Raw genomic sequence first — 13165 nt, 5'->3', positions numbered from 1 at the left:
GGCGGGACTGCGCAAACCTCACCCCTACCTTTGGACCAATCCTTTCTTTTGAACTGTGTGATTGGCGGGCACTCAGGCCAATAGTGCCTAGAAAACTTTGAAGCCCGCCCAAAGATCGTGGGCCGGAGGCGGTTTCTTGTTGGAGCGTGTGTGTGTGTGTGTGTGTGTGTGTGTGTGTGTTTTTGAGGGGATTAAGGGGTACGTAAAGGCGAAACAGAACAGTCCATGGCGGCAGCGGAGGAGGAGGACGGGGGCCCCGAAGGGCCAAACCGCGAGCGGGGCGGGGCGGGCGCGACCTTCGAATGTAATATATGTCTGGAGACTGCTCGCGAAGCTGTGGTCAGTGTGTGTGGCCACCTGTACTGGTGAGAATCCGGGAGTGGGAGAAAAGTGGGGCTCACCTCCATACTAGGGAGGCTGGGGGCGGGGTGGCATACAATCATACAGATAATAGAGGTCACGTCCCCATAGGTGAGGCCCGAGAAGGGGACTCAATGTCTCTTTGAGTATGTGTGGGCAAGAGAGTCACGTCTGTACAGAGGAGACCCATAGAACGGAGAGTCATTGGAACTAGGAGCTGAGAGGTATGGTGTGTTAAGAAGAAGTGGGGCCGGACCGGGGGTAGGGCGGGGACAGCACATCTGTACCGGCGAGACCCGAGCTACCTTACCCCAGAAAGTGAGGAGTCTTAGCTGTACAGGTTAGACTCAAAGGTTAGGGGTGGCACACGTTGCTTGAGTAGGTTGAGACCTAGGGATGTGGAATCCCATTCAGATGAGATATTGGTAAGCAGTGGTATGACAACCTGAGGACAAGGGCACTGAAGGAGCAACCCTGAGAAGTTAAAGGTTTGTGGAAATAGGGACTTTATTGAGCCTAGAAGAGAGGAAAAGGAGTAGTGGGAGAAGGTGCTAGTAAAAGGGGGTCTGGTTTGGGAGTGATAAGGCCAAGGACAGGGCTGGGACTGAAAGAGGAGATCTGGAAAGCTGTGGTTGAAAAGAACTGGAAACTAAGTCGAAAGGCAGAGAAGGGAGGAGATGGGTGTGTGTGTGTGTGTGTGTGTGTGTCTTTGTGTGTTTGGGGAGAGGAAAAGGTTGAGCATGTTGAGGATGGATATAGCTTTAGATGTTGTAAGATCAGAGAAGAAGGAAGGCCAGATTGGCATGGTAGAGGTTGCAGAAAATGGGAAAAGAAGCAGGTAGTACCTGGGAGAGGGGGTGAGATGGGACTCTATGAGGTTGGATCCTTGTCTCTTTTCTGTAGCTGGTTTGACCTTCTTTTTTCCCCCCCCATCCAGTTGGCCCTGTCTTCATCAGGTGCGTACTCAGAGGAGATGAAGAGGGAAATGGGGAGGTCTGAGGAGTTCAAAGACGCTGCTGTGTACTGGAAACCACTTCATTTTCTCCCCCAGTGGCTGGAGACACGGCCAGAGCGGCAAGAATGCCCAGTGTGTAAAGCTGGGATCAGCAGAGAAAAGGTTGTCCCTCTTTATGGTCGAGGGAGCCAGAAGCCCCAGGACCCCAGGTGAGAGAGAGGGGCTGGTGCTGAGGGAAGATGGAAGGCTTCTGCCCTGGCAGTGGGGTGTAGAAGGGGAGAGAACACTTCTTCTTGCTAGTCCCTCTCCTATTCCTCAGATTGAAAACTCCACCCCGCCCCCAGGGCCAGCGACCAGCTCCGGAGAGCAGAGGGGTGAGTCTTGTCTGATTGTGTTCTTTCCTTGCAAAGACCTGCCCTGTTCCCCTCTGACTTTCTCCACCTTCCTAGGGATTCCAGTCATTTGGTGATACCGGGGGTTTTCACTTCTCATTTGGTGTTGGTGCTTTTCCCTTTGGCTTTTTCACCACCGTCTTCAACACCCATGACCCATTGCGTCGGGGTACAGGTAAGAGCCTTCCCTCAGCTCCTAGCAGGGAGCCCTCTGAACCCCCTCAGTCCCCTTCCCAACGTAGGAGTGGATGCTTCTTCCACAGCTTTCCTCTCTCCTACAGGTGTGGATCTGGGACAGGGTCACTCGGCCTCCAGCTGGCAGGACTCCCTGTTCCTGTTTCTCGCCATCTTCTTCTTTTTCTGGCTGCTCAGTATTTGAGTTTTGTCTCCTTCCTACCCACCTCCGGCCAGAGGAGAATCAGTATTGGGGGTCCTTGCTGACCCTTCCTGACTCCTGGCCCCTCCTCCCCAACCACTCCATTTGTACTGGCTGAGGCCAACCCTGGCCACTTTCTAGGAGGGTGCGGGGAGGAGGAGTGACAGAATATGGAAGAACCTTCTGCTCTGAACTCACTGAGTAGCATCATAACTCCCAGCTCTGGGACGGGAGGACAGACAGAAGAGAATGTCTGTTTCTTCTCTCTACTGATCCTTTGCTTCCCCCCACATTTCTTGATTTGGTGTTGAAAGATGGGCAAGTCTCCCTCTGATTCTCCCCTACTTTCCCCTTGTTGATTTAACTTAATTTTTCTCTCCCCAGTGTCTATTATGGGTTCTGACTTAAGTGCTTCCTTCCCCTCACTACCTCCTTTATTATAAATTGAATAAACAAGGTGAGATGTATTGATGGAAGCTCTGCCCACCTTTGTCCTTACCTCCTTCCTTCCAGAACAGGAGCAGCTTCTCTCTAACTTGAGTAAATATCTGCGTGGTGTGGGGAAGCATGAAGGTGAGCCTCTCTCCTTCAAGGCTTTCAAGGGTTCAGGGGTGAGGGCATCTTACACATACACATACACACACACACACACACACACATGAGCAAATAGGGCAAGGTGTTTACTTCTCACTGTTGGGAGGCTCTGGTTGTGGAAGCACATTTGGTGAGATGGGTACAGTTACACAGGAAAGAACTAGCGTGGGGCCAGAACAGAGCAGGGGTGGGGGGAAAGAAAATGGAGGTGATGGATGGAGTCTGGCTGTGCATCCCTCAAGGCCCTGCTGCACTGCCCTCAGCTGCCTCAGGCTCCTCTGACTGATTCAGCTCTTCGCGCTCCTCCTCCTCCTCTTCCTCCTCCTCCTGGTTTTCTGGGGCCTTCCTGAGGAGGAAGATGGGGGAGAATACTGCACATGGTTCCCAGCACTCCATCATTGCTCCCCCTTACCTCCCTTCTTGCTGCCTGGAAGTCTCAAGTCTGAGGTCTTTGGCTTTCTCCACTTACCTCTCCTCTCCTTGGCGTCGCTGTCTTTGCCATATGATGGCCCCAATGAGCAGGGCAGCTATCCCCAGGCCTCCCAGGATCCCCAGGGCTAGGGCTACAGTTCCCAGCCCCTGCCCTTCCAAAGAACCTGTAGAGAGATGCAGAGAAGTGAGGGCCTGGCCCCTCCCACTCACCATTCCTTTCTTGTCAACCATCCCCCCGACCATCCCCCAGTCACTTTGGCCTTTGGGAAAGCCTCACCTGCAGTTGGCCCCTCCTCTGTTTCTGAAAGACAAAGTCAGAGCAAGTTAGAAGGGAAGGTCTCAATGTGAGAGAAAGTAGGCTATTTAGTGGGAGCCCCAGTGGAGTCTTTCCCTTTCTTCAGTTCAGAGGAGAGAGGGGACAGGCTGTCTTGGTATGGCTTGGGTGGGGCAGAGGAGGCCTGGGTATGGGTACATGGAGGGGACAGTGCCAGGATGGAGTAGGGAATTCGAGTCTGCACCATCCTTTAGCCCAGCCCCAGGGTTCCTGGGATTTGGAGAGAGGTCTCCTCACCGATGATGTGGACACTGACAGCACGGCTTTCCTGGGGCCCATGGCTGGGATGGGTGGCTACACAGCTGTAGGTTCCCTGGTCCTGAGGTCTTACCTCAGAGAGGAGCAACACAGGGTTGGGGGTAAGGGGCAGGGGCACGCCCTGTGGGGAGAAGGGGGATAGGAGACTATTACAACGTGTAATACGTTTCCGCACGTCCCATACTCCTATCTTTGTCTCCATATCTTCCAATATTCTGTCGTCTTCCCCAGGTCCTTGCCTGCCTCTCTATGAGCCTCCTGTCCTCCTAGTTGCCAGTGATGTGTCTGTCTACTTCCCAGCCCCCTCTCCAGGTCACTCACGTCCTTGATCCAGTGGATTTGAAGGGAGGACTGGGCAGGGGTTTCACAGGTCAGGGTCACGGTACCACCAGGAGCTACTGTTCCACCTTCTGGCTCTACCACCAATTGGACCTCCAGAGGCACAGGCTCTGGGGGTGGGGGCATGAGGTTGAGAGTTATACCTATGTGTGGTCCCTGTGGCCATGGGCTTCACTCTTCCCTCCTTGAGGGCCAAACTTTCAGGCCCTCCCCACCTCCACTCACCCCAGACGCTGAGCTGGATGGGGGCCGTGTGTAGGGCTCGGCGCCGGGGAAGGCCAGGACTGAAGCTACAGGAGAAAGTGGGATGGGGAGCTCCTCCCCGGGCTGGGGTCACCATCAGTTCTGACTGGAGTGTGAAAAGCCCTGTTTCAGGGTGTCTCCTGGTCTCTTCCTGCACGGACACTCCTATGGCGGGGAGGAGAAGGGAGGACAAGGCAAGACCTCCCAGGGTGGATATGGGAGGGGTCAGAAAGAAGGCAGCAGGAGGGGGAACTTTGGGACTTACCTTTGCCATCAGGTATGAGGGGTTTCCCATCCAAGTGCCAGTTAAGAGTTCCGGCAGGGTAGCCCCCCTTGGACAAACATGTCCCCACCTGGGGAGAGAGTTACCATCATCTTTGAAAATAAGAGACTACACACACATGTGCACACAAACACATACACCTACACAGACACGGCTTACACCCCCTTCCTCTTCTCAGGACTGCTTTCTACTTCTCCCCTTTTCTTCCACTACCTTATTGGGGACACCAGCCATGAGTTCAGAGGCAGGATCCATGATTTCTGGCTTCCCAGGAATCTCTGAAGGAGGGAAAATTTCAATCAGAGGCTGCAGCTCTGAAGATTCTCATACCCCAGGTGCGGGAACCGGGGCATCTGAAGTCACAGGTTCTCACACACCAGGGCCAAGGAGTCAAGGGCTGGGGTTGAAGACTTTTCCTTAGATGAAAGGTGGGCCACGGAGAAGGCCCTGAACTCTTACGGTAGACTCGGACTTGGTAGGTTGACCTTGTCTCCTTTCCATTCCTGCTTTTTGCCCGGCACCGGAAAGTCCCCTCATCCTGGATCCCTACTGCCGGCAGGAGGAGGGAGCCATTGGGGAGCACTCGAGCTACACTATCCCAGGGGCCTCCCTGGGGAGACAGGACCTTCCAAGCTTCTGTTCGGCCTGTGTTCTGGGGACAGAGGAGAGGGGCCTGAGCAGGGCAGGTCCTTTGGGAAAGGACTCCTGAGGCAGGGAGGTGGGGATACAAATCATCACTGGTCTCTCTGGAAGTGGGGAAGCTGTGACAGGAGCCCTGCTTACCAGTTTCCATTCCAACTGCTGGGGTGGTTTCTTGGGGGCCCCCCTACAGTTCAGCACCAGTGGCTTCCCAATCCGGGCTGTGACGTTTCGGTCGCCTACTACTGCCCCTGGGAGACAGTACAATGGTGGAAGGGTAGGAGGGAAATGGGGGCTAATAAAACTAGGACAAGGTGGGTGAGGGAGCTTGAAGAGCAGTGCCCAGGTTCCAGGAAAGTTCTGGGCAGATTTGGGGAGGACAGAGTGCTTTCTGCAGGGAGGATTGGTGTGAGGGGAGTGGCTCACCCCACAGACTGAAGACCAGCACCCAGGCTCCAGCTGCTGCCCCTGCTGCCATCCTGCTTCCTTCCCAGGCTCCTTGCTCTGTCTGCCCCTCACTGCTGTGGCCACCGCCCTAGGTGGGGCTTGCACCTTCTCCCCTACCCCCATCTTCCCGTCCTGTCCCGTCACAGGGAATGCTAGGAATTCATGCTTCTTGGACAAGAGTACTTCAAATACTAGGAGAAAGTTATCACCCCACCCTTAGGCACTGCCAGTCTCTGGGCCCAGCCATATCCATGGGGGTGGGGAGTGTACCTCCTAGGGTCTCTTCTCACTCAGGACCCCCAACCCATCCCGTCAGTCCACGGAGGGCTTGCCTGGTAGACAACTGGAGACCACTGAGGGCTTGCCTGGTAAGACAATGGGAGCCCCATATGGCTTAGGCAAGGTTGCTAGGCAACAGGGTTCAGGCCAGGCTTTTTCCCTTGAGGAGGGGGTGAGGGTGAACCCTGGGGCCTGGGTAGTGAGGGCAAAGCTGGGGGAACTTGGGAAAAACACCTGTTTGGGGCTTTATGAGAAAAAGATTTTTTTTTTCTGGGGTTTTTCAGTTTTTGAAAATAATTCTCAACTAAACCCAGGGAAAAAAGAAAATTCTTTATTTAAAACTGTGTGTGTGTGTGTGTGTGTATGTATGTGTGTATGTGTTTTCTTTTTTCCTGTGAAACTACAAGTTTACAAGTGAGGAGAGAACTGCCCCCAGCCCGTGCCTCCCACCCACCACCCATCACCCATCTAACCTGCTCCCCTTCAGTCCTGCCTGGATCTTTGACAGAAGAGGTTCCCCACTAGGACAGTCTCGTAAAATCCTGAGGATGTTTGAGGGGTTCAGATGGTAAGAGTTCTGGCCAAGGATGGGACATTGGTGATTTTACTTTCCCACATACCTGGCTTTTTGCAACCTCCCTCCTCTCCCCACCCTCCTGATTTTGGACTGAGAATAAAAGATGCCACATTTCTGGGGAAATGGAGGGAGATAACATAACACAAGCACCCAACCCACATTAACATATTTGGCAATAAGCCCCTCCCCATTCTTCCCCCTCCAATCTGCAAATAGTAGTTAAAAAAAAAAAAAAAAAAGATTTAAAGACGTGTCACTCACAGGGAAAGGTGGCATTTCCTCAAAGTTACTGAGTCCAGCCCTGCCCAAGGATTGAGGGAAGTGGGGGGTGGGGACAGGTCAGCAGAGCAAGCCCCTGACTATCTCCACAGCAAATGCAGCAAAGAGCTGCCTGCATAAGCAAAGAACATCCAACTAAGTGATTTTAGGGGTGCAGGCTTGGTGCTCTGCTAAATGTACTTTCTGGTGGACAGGACTGGAGCCAGCTGGGCCTCTTTACAAGTTCTATTTGTTCCCCTTTCTCTTATCATGACCCCTTTGGCTATCACCCCTAACATGGGAAAGCAAGAAATTAAAAAAAAAAAAAAATCAATATATTTATAAAAACATCTACTTCCCCAAACTAAAAATTAAGAACCAATAACAGCAACAAAAATTTTTCAAAATACAGATGGATCCCAGGGTTTTGTTTCTTTCCTTAACAAAACAAAACAACAAAAAAAATTCAACCCCAAAGCCCAGTCAACAATTCCCTAAAGTAGCAGAAACTCCCTCCGAGGTAGATATCTGAGTCAGACACTCTAGTCCACCGAGCGATTCTATTGGTTTAAGATGAGCTGCGTATGAGGTAATAAAGCCATCTGGAGGGGCAGGGGGTGGGGAGGCACAGGGTTCATGGCCCATGTCCTCTGTCCAGAAGGTGTGTCCCCAGTTTTGGCATCTCTGGTTGGGCAGGGCTGGCTTCTCCACAGATCCCAGAGCAGATAAGTGGGGTGGGGGAGCCCAGAGAAAAGAGAGAAATGGAATATAGTACGGGGTGGAGGGGGATGGAAAGACAGCAGAGGGAAAGGGATCTGAACAATAGGATTCTGGGTTTTGTGACAGAAAGGAAGAGAAAGGCTGAAAAAAAAGTTAAAAAAGAGGGAGACAGACCCCACTCTCCCCTTAGGGGAGCCCATTCTCCCTGCCACGTAGTCAGCACCCCCAGCACTGAGAGAGTCTGGTTGGGGAAGGGATGACCCCATTTGCCCTTCTCTGTCTTGTGCTTCTCCTGTGTCTGGGGTTTGTCCTCTGGATGCCTGTGTCCTCTTCAAGAGTCGCCTTGTGAGCCCCCACCCCTGTGGCCCTGAGGGGCAAGATCAGTTGGAAGTGTCAGAGTGAACGCTCCCTGGTCCCTCTGTCGGGGACGTCACTGAGGATGGGGTTACAGCCTCCTGCCAGCCACCGTTTGCCTGAAAAAAGAGAGAGACGGTTGGGGCAGGGCTCTGGGAAGTCTAGTGTGGGGACAACACTGCCAGCGAAAAGGCCCTCTTGTCCTGGTGAGAGTTGGACAAAGAGAGCTTCACGTATCCACTCACCCTCATTTCCCGAGGGCTGTACATCTGGCCTCCCCCAAGGTTATCCCCGTAGCCCCCTGGCCCCATTGAGTGTCGGAGTGATTCCACCTGCAGGCAGCAAAGAAGGATATGACACAGTGAAGAGTCTTATACCTTGAAGAGAGGGAAACCGAGTTTGGGAAAGCCCTACTCAAGGGGAGATGGGCCACCTGACCTGGGAAGCAGAGTAGGAATCTCCGTTGAGCCCGGGCATCCCCAGAAACATGTCTCCGGATCCTGAGAGATTGAAAGAGCCGCCAGAGCCTTGGTGGGGGGAGAGCAGAGAAGGAATTAGAGAAGAGTATAACACAGCCTTTGACGGCAGACAGGATTCTCACCACAGCTCTGGTTTCCAAAAAGCCCTATGAACTAGTTCTGGGGGTGCACCGCTATACGCAAATTATCCATAAGACAACACTGCAACACTCAGAAGGAGCAGGCAGTTTCTGAGCCTCCCCCCTCCGTCCCTGGCCACTTGCTAGAAGATAGAAGTAACTTCGCTGGAGTGGCCTCTGTCCCCTGACATCTCCATCCCATCTCAGCTAGGTCCTTCTCACCCCCAAAGGCCCCCTCTCAGCTGTGATCCTGCCTAGATAGGAAGTGGGAACAAAAGCAGGAAGCGTGCAAGACAGCCAGCCAGGATGGCAGTGGGGTCCACCTGCAGACGAAGGGGGTGTCGGGGAGCTGGTGCGGCTGTGGCCCCCCTGGGTGACTGACACGGCGGTCTTGACAGCATAGATGTTTGCTTCCTCTTGGAACTTTCCAATATTTTTCTTATACCGAATCCGCTTGTTGCCAAACCAGTTGGAGACCTGTGGGGTGTTGAGCAGAAAGCAGGGTCAGGTAGAGAACTTTATGTTAAGTCCCTCAGTCAGTAGAATCAGAGAGCTTTTGACCTGAAAACTCCTCCCCAAGCCTCCCCAATACCTGAGAGACAGTGATTCCACACTTCTTGGCAAGCTCCTCCTTAGCCTCTTCACTAGGATATGGGTTACTCAGATGCGAGTAGAAATACTCATTGAGGACCTCAGTGGCCTGTTTGCTGAAGTTGCGGCGTTTTCGTCTACAGAAGAGGGAGAAAGGTGGTGAGGAGGCCGGCTGTTCGGGCAGGGCCTCCATCTTGCCTAACTCTGGAGAATGCCACTGCTATAGGGTACCATGTTGTGTTGCACGGTGGCCCAGGGGCTTGGAGAAGAATGGGAAGGAGCCCAGGGCAGGGTTGGGGGCTGGCCTGGGCCTCTGAGTCCCACCTGGCATCCAAGAAGCGGGAACGCAGAATCATGACAGCCTCACAGGTGCTCTGCTTGAGCTGCATCTGGATGGCGCTGAACTTCCGATGGATGATGCTCACCATGCGCTCCATCTCCTTGGGTGCCACAGGCCGTGTGCGGCTCTGTTCCCTCAGCAGGTTCATGACGTGGGTTGTGAACTCGTTACACGCCTATAGTGGGAGCCAGTGGGTTGTGAGGAGGGGCCCTTTGGCCCTGGGATTCCCCTCAGGAGCCTCTCCTTTCACCCACTCCAGCCTTGTCTCCTCACCTGCTCATATTTCTCCAGCTCCGAGTGGTAGATGTGGCGGATCTGAGCAAGTTTGCTGCGATAGTCCGAGTGTTCGATGGAGTTGTCAGGGGACACGCCGCCCCCGGAGGCTGCTGCGGCCGCAGCTGCTGCCGCTGAGCCCCCTCCTTTCTCAGGCCCAGCCACACCCTCTGCCAGAAGCATGTTGTCCAGGCGCATCAGCTGTGGGTCCACCGGCTCCTCCTCTTGGGAGCTTCGAATGCTAAGGCCTAGCATACAGGCCAATGAACTTAGGGACCCAGGGAACCCACAGCCAGCTCTCAGCCCTCCTAGTGTCTTCCTGGAGACCCAAGTTTCCAGGTTTGGGTTCCCTCCCTAGTTCCCCTTAGCAACTTCTCTAACCCCTACTGTTCTCAGGGCCCCAGGTTATCAAACTCTGAGCCTGAGTCCTATAAAGAACAGGATTCTGTCCCCAGCAGGGAGAAATCAGAGGGGGTCCCACATACCGGTTTTCTCCTTGATTTCACACAGGACACTAAAGAGAGCAGGCTTCATGCGGTGACAGTTGAGGGCGTGTTTCCTTGGGAGGAAGGGGAGAGAAGAGTTGAGGAGCTATAGAAACAGAGGAGGGATTGAGTGAGGGAGACCATGAGGGTGAGAGGGGAGCCTCTGAACCAGCAGGGAGGTACAAAGTGGGGGTGGGGGCAGAATGGAGTTGGGGGGTTCTTGGGAAGAGATCAGCTCCCTGAGTGTGGAAATGTGGGGAAGCTGCTTGGCTTAAGGAAGATGGAGGGAAGATGCAGGCAGCAAGATAAAGGCACTGTGGGCATGCACGGGGGCTGTGGGAAATGGGTCTACAGGGGTAGGGAAGGAGAGTTTGGGGGTGACTGCTGACATGAGGGTGACTAGGTAGACTGCAGAGGAAAAGAGATGCAGACTGCAAGAAGAGTCAGAGTTTGAGGTGCCAGAGAGGGACTGGAGGAGTTGAATATTCCTGGGACTGAACAAGGCAGGAGGCTCTGATGCTCCTAGTGTCCCGCTGAACAGGGGCCAAGGGTGGGGGAGGACCCTTGAAGGCTGGGCCATGGTGGAGAGGAGCGGTAGGAGCTTTGGGAAGGGCTGTGGAGGTCCCCAGGCCTGGAGAGTATGGGGGTGGGCTGGGAGGAGAGTTAAGACAGCATAGCAGTTTCTTAGTCTGAGAGCCAGAACAGGGCTCTGGAGATGGAACATGTTCCAGGGAGTATGGGGGTCAGTGGGGAGTTTGGGGGGGGGGGGTGAGGCCACCCTGGGTTCCCCTCTTTGAAGGTTTCAGGGCCTGGGGGTGAAGGGAGGTTCGTGAAGGAGGGCTTATCTTGGAGCTCCCAGGAGTAAGGAGAGAAGAGAGCTTTAGGATCCTGGAGCCGATCCTGGAGTAGGGGGTGGGGGCGACTCCCAGAAGATTCAGAGCTTGTGAATGGGGTTTCTGCTGGGTCTGTGTGGGGTCCCGGGGTGGGGGCACTCACTTGGCCTGGGCCTCGTCCAGGCTCTGGTCGGTGATGGTCATTATCTGCTGCAGAATGTCCCCGATGTCTTGCTTCCCTCGGCCTCCCGGGACCCCCCCGCTACCCCCACCGGGGTCTCCGCCACCGGGAGGCTCGCCAGGGCCCCCAGGCTCCCCACCCACCAATCCCAGGCCCCCCCGGCCCCCACCTGGAGGGGGCGGCCCCAGCAGCCGCTCGTCCATAGTTGGGGGGGGGCCCTGAGGCCCCCTCCCTGCTCCGCCCCTCCCCCCGCCTGGTTACTTCCCCCCCCCCACAAACTCGGTGGGGCCGCTGCTCCCTCCGCCCCAACCCCCGCCCGTCTCCCCCCTCCCGGCTCTCCCGGAGGTTCACCCCGGCCCTGAAGGGAGACCTGGGGTACCGGCTGGGCCCCCCACAGGAGACCCCGGCCCCCGGCGGCGGAGAAAATGGAGCCGGAGAGAGAGAGGAGGCCCAAGCGGGGGTGTGTGTGTGTGAGAGAGAGAGAGAGAGAGAGAGAGAGAGAGAGAGAGAGAGAGAGAGAGAGAGAGAGAGAGAGAGGGAGGAGGGAGAAGGGGGGAGCGAGGGAGGGAGGCGGGGGGGGAGGGGAGCGGGAGAGGAAGAGGAGGGGAGAAGAGAGGAGGAACAGGGAGGAGCTGGGGGCGGAGAAAGACACAGAGAAACAGAGGAACTAGCATCGAGTGGAGGAGGGGAGAGGGAAGAGGGGACGAGGGGAGGAGACTAGACCTTGTTGGGGGGGGATATGCTTAGGCCAGGGGGTTGGACTTCGGTAGCCTCGGAAGGGCGGGGTGGGGGGGGGAGGCGTATTGGGGCTCAGGGGCCGCAACTTGGGTTCTGAATTAGGGAATCTACGTGTTGTGGACTCTGGCCCCTAGAATCCCTGGGTTCACAGACAGCTCAGTTCATATTTCTTCTCCTAATGACTCCCCTCCCTGTTCTACTTAATTAAAACCAGGAGAGGGGGGGCTGGGGGGGTATAATTAGGGAGGTCTCCAACCGCTGCTTAATGAGCCAGTAATTAACCAGCCAGGGAGGGGAGCTGGCCTCTCGCCAAAGTAGGGAAAGAGGCGGCCTCTTGCCCTCACCTTCCTATCCCACCCGCCCCCCCCCCCCCCCCCCCCCCCCCCCCCCCCCCGCCTCGCAGCCCCAAACACCAGTCTTCGTCAGTCCAGAGGAGAATTACATTTATTCATTTATTCATACAACCAAAACATCGGACTCGGAGCAGCAGTGGGGAGGGAGGGTGGGCAGTGCTAAGTGTCCATTCACAGCCTGTAGGCCCCTCAGTCCTGGGGTGGGAGTGCTGGTGGTGGGGTGGGCGAATGGTCTTACCTTTTTGTAATGCCCTCTCTCCCTTTCTTTCTTACTGGGAAGGAAGGTGGAACTGTCTCTCAGGCCCTAACTTTGGGAGATCTGCCTTCTCTTGGGAGATGGAGGCCTGAGCCCTCAGATCCTACCTAGTGGCTAGACTACTGGGGGTATCCCCACAGTTCAAGACCAAGACTTCCAGCCACTCCTTGGGATCAGGGGAGGGGGGGGTGTTCCTCAGTGGCTGGGATCTTCTCACTGCTTCAAGCTCCCATGTACTGGGGGAGGGAGTTAAATGACCATCCTACCCCCAGGACTTTCACCTCCTCTGTTCCTTGGGAAGGTGGATGAGGATGATGGATATTGAGATTTCTCCTGGGTCTTCCAGTCTCTGGTGCCCCTGCCAAGCAGGGGTTGAGGGCATGCTGCCCAGCTTTGAGCCCCAGGAGTGTGGAGGGGCTGGTGGAGGGGCTCACGTCTCAGCAGGTATGTGTGGGGGGCCGGGACCTTTGCTCCTCCATTCGACCTCCGCCCTGAACTCTCAGCAGCAACTCCAGGAGCTCCTGTCCCCCTGGGGGTAGGGGAGGCTCTGACCGCTGGGCTTCCATCCGCTGGCACTAGAGGAGTGGAGGGAAGGGAGTGTTGGTGAGATTTTAAGAGGGGCAGGCCTTGCAAGGAGCCAAGGCTGGCGAGAGGGGTATGTAGGATACCTGTGATGG

The 13165-nt window shown here is 55.3% G+C and overlaps 4 protein-coding genes across 9 annotated transcripts in view; 1 reads left to right on the top strand and 3 right to left on the bottom strand.

Moving 5' to 3' along the window:
- Positions 1 to 160: 160 nt before the first annotated feature.
- Positions 161 to 2550, top strand: RNF5 (ring finger protein 5). Of its 2 annotated transcripts, XM_015081697.3 has the most exons (6): positions 161 to 365; positions 1298 to 1316; positions 1412 to 1524; positions 1635 to 1689; positions 1765 to 1882; positions 1989 to 2550. In XM_015081697.3, exons 1-6 carry the CDS (start codon positions 226 to 228, stop codon positions 2084 to 2086), a joined length of 543 nt encoding a protein of 180 aa, XP_014937183.1. In that variant the 5' UTR covers positions 161 to 225; the 3' UTR covers positions 2087 to 2550. The 2 variants fall into 2 exon arrangements, with proteins under 2 accessions (XP_014937183.1, XP_026913873.1); XM_027058072.2 differs by lacking the exon at positions 1298 to 1316 and having other exon boundaries at positions 226 to 365.
- A 192-nt stretch (positions 2551 to 2742) lies between these two features.
- On the bottom strand, positions 2743 to 6102 carry AGER (advanced glycosylation end-product specific receptor). Of its 4 annotated transcripts, XM_015081693.3 has the most exons (11): positions 5632 to 6102; positions 5350 to 5456; positions 5026 to 5218; positions 4780 to 4844; positions 4549 to 4636; positions 4266 to 4448; positions 4023 to 4150; positions 3681 to 3822; positions 3387 to 3410; positions 3147 to 3273; positions 2743 to 3023 (listed from the first exon to the last, which is right to left on the bottom strand). In XM_015081693.3, the coding sequence occupies exons 1-11, from the start codon at positions 5681 to 5683 to the stop codon at positions 2915 to 2917; spliced, it is 1218 nt and encodes a 405-aa protein (XP_014937179.2). In that variant the 5' UTR covers positions 5684 to 6102; the 3' UTR covers positions 2743 to 2914. The 4 variants fall into 4 exon arrangements, with proteins under 4 accessions (XP_014937179.2, XP_053078966.1, XP_053078965.1 ...); XM_053222991.1 differs by having other exon boundaries at positions 2743 to 3004; positions 3143 to 3273; positions 5350 to 6102; XM_053222990.1 differs by having other exon boundaries at positions 2743 to 3048; positions 5350 to 6102.
- Positions 6103 to 7172: 1070 nt separating this feature from the next.
- On the bottom strand, positions 7173 to 11359 carry PBX2 (PBX homeobox 2). Its single transcript, XM_027058062.2, has 9 exons — positions 11124 to 11359; positions 10128 to 10201; positions 9643 to 9890; positions 9354 to 9544; positions 9031 to 9166; positions 8762 to 8915; positions 8279 to 8367; positions 8086 to 8172; positions 7173 to 7959 (listed from the first exon to the last, which is right to left on the bottom strand). The coding sequence occupies exons 1-9, from the start codon at positions 11342 to 11344 to the stop codon at positions 7867 to 7869; spliced, it is 1293 nt and encodes a 430-aa protein (XP_026913863.1). The 5' UTR covers positions 11345 to 11359; the 3' UTR covers positions 7173 to 7866.
- Positions 11360 to 12334: 975 nt separating this feature from the next.
- GPSM3 (G protein signaling modulator 3) overlaps positions 12335 to 13165 on the bottom strand; it is a 3776-nt gene continuing 2945 nt past the window's right edge. For both annotated transcript variants that reach the window (XM_053222999.1, XM_027058073.2), the window contains exon 5: positions 12335 to 13063. In XM_053222999.1, coding sequence (XP_053078974.1) covers positions 12926 to 13063 — 138 coding nt within the window. In that variant the 3' untranslated portion in view covers positions 12335 to 12925. The remainder of the gene's footprint in view (positions 13064 to 13165) is intronic.

This window comes from Acinonyx jubatus, chromosome B2 (genome assembly GCF_027475565.1).
Source record: "Acinonyx jubatus isolate Ajub_Pintada_27869175 chromosome B2, VMU_Ajub_asm_v1.0, whole genome shotgun sequence".
NCBI lineage: Eukaryota > Metazoa > Chordata > Mammalia > Carnivora > Felidae > Acinonyx > Acinonyx jubatus.
Note: the sequence above shows the minus strand (reverse complement) of the source record. Positions and strands in the feature narration are given on the sequence as shown.

Coding starts and splice junctions, on each gene's coding strand:
- RNF5 (XM_015081697.3), top strand. CDS start 226: ATGGCGGCAGCGGAGGAGGAGGACGGGGGCCCCGAAGGGCCAAACCGC. Junction 1,525..1,634: donor CAGAAGCCCCAGGACCCCAG/GTGAGAGAGAGG, acceptor CCTATTCCTCAG/ATTGAAAACTCCACCCCGCC. Junction 1,883..1,988: donor CCCATTGCGTCGGGGTACAG/GTAAGAGCCTTC, acceptor TCTCTCCTACAG/GTGTGGATCTGGGACAGGGT.
- AGER (XM_027058057.2), bottom strand. CDS start 5,775: ATGGGGGTAGGGGAGAAGGTGCAAGCCCCACCTAGGGCGGTGGCCACA. Junction 4,845..5,025: donor CTACCAAGTCCGAGTCTACC/GTAAGAGTTCAG, acceptor TCCCTCCTTCAG/AGATTCCTGGGAAGCCAGAA. Junction 4,151..4,265: donor CATCCAGCTCAGCGTCTGGG/GTGAGTGGAGGT, acceptor CCCCACCCCCAG/AGCCTGTGCCTCTGGAGGTC.
- PBX2 (XM_027058062.2), bottom strand. CDS start 11,344: ATGGACGAGCGGCTGCTGGGGCCGCCCCCTCCAGGTGGGGGCCGGGGG. Junction 9,545..9,642: donor AGCTGGAGAAATATGAGCAG/GTGAGGAGACAA, acceptor CTCCCACTATAG/GCGTGTAACGAGTTCACAAC. Junction 7,960..8,085: donor ACAGCCCTCGGGAAATGAGG/GTGAGTGGATAC, acceptor CTCTTTTTTCAG/GCAAACGGTGGCTGGCAGGA.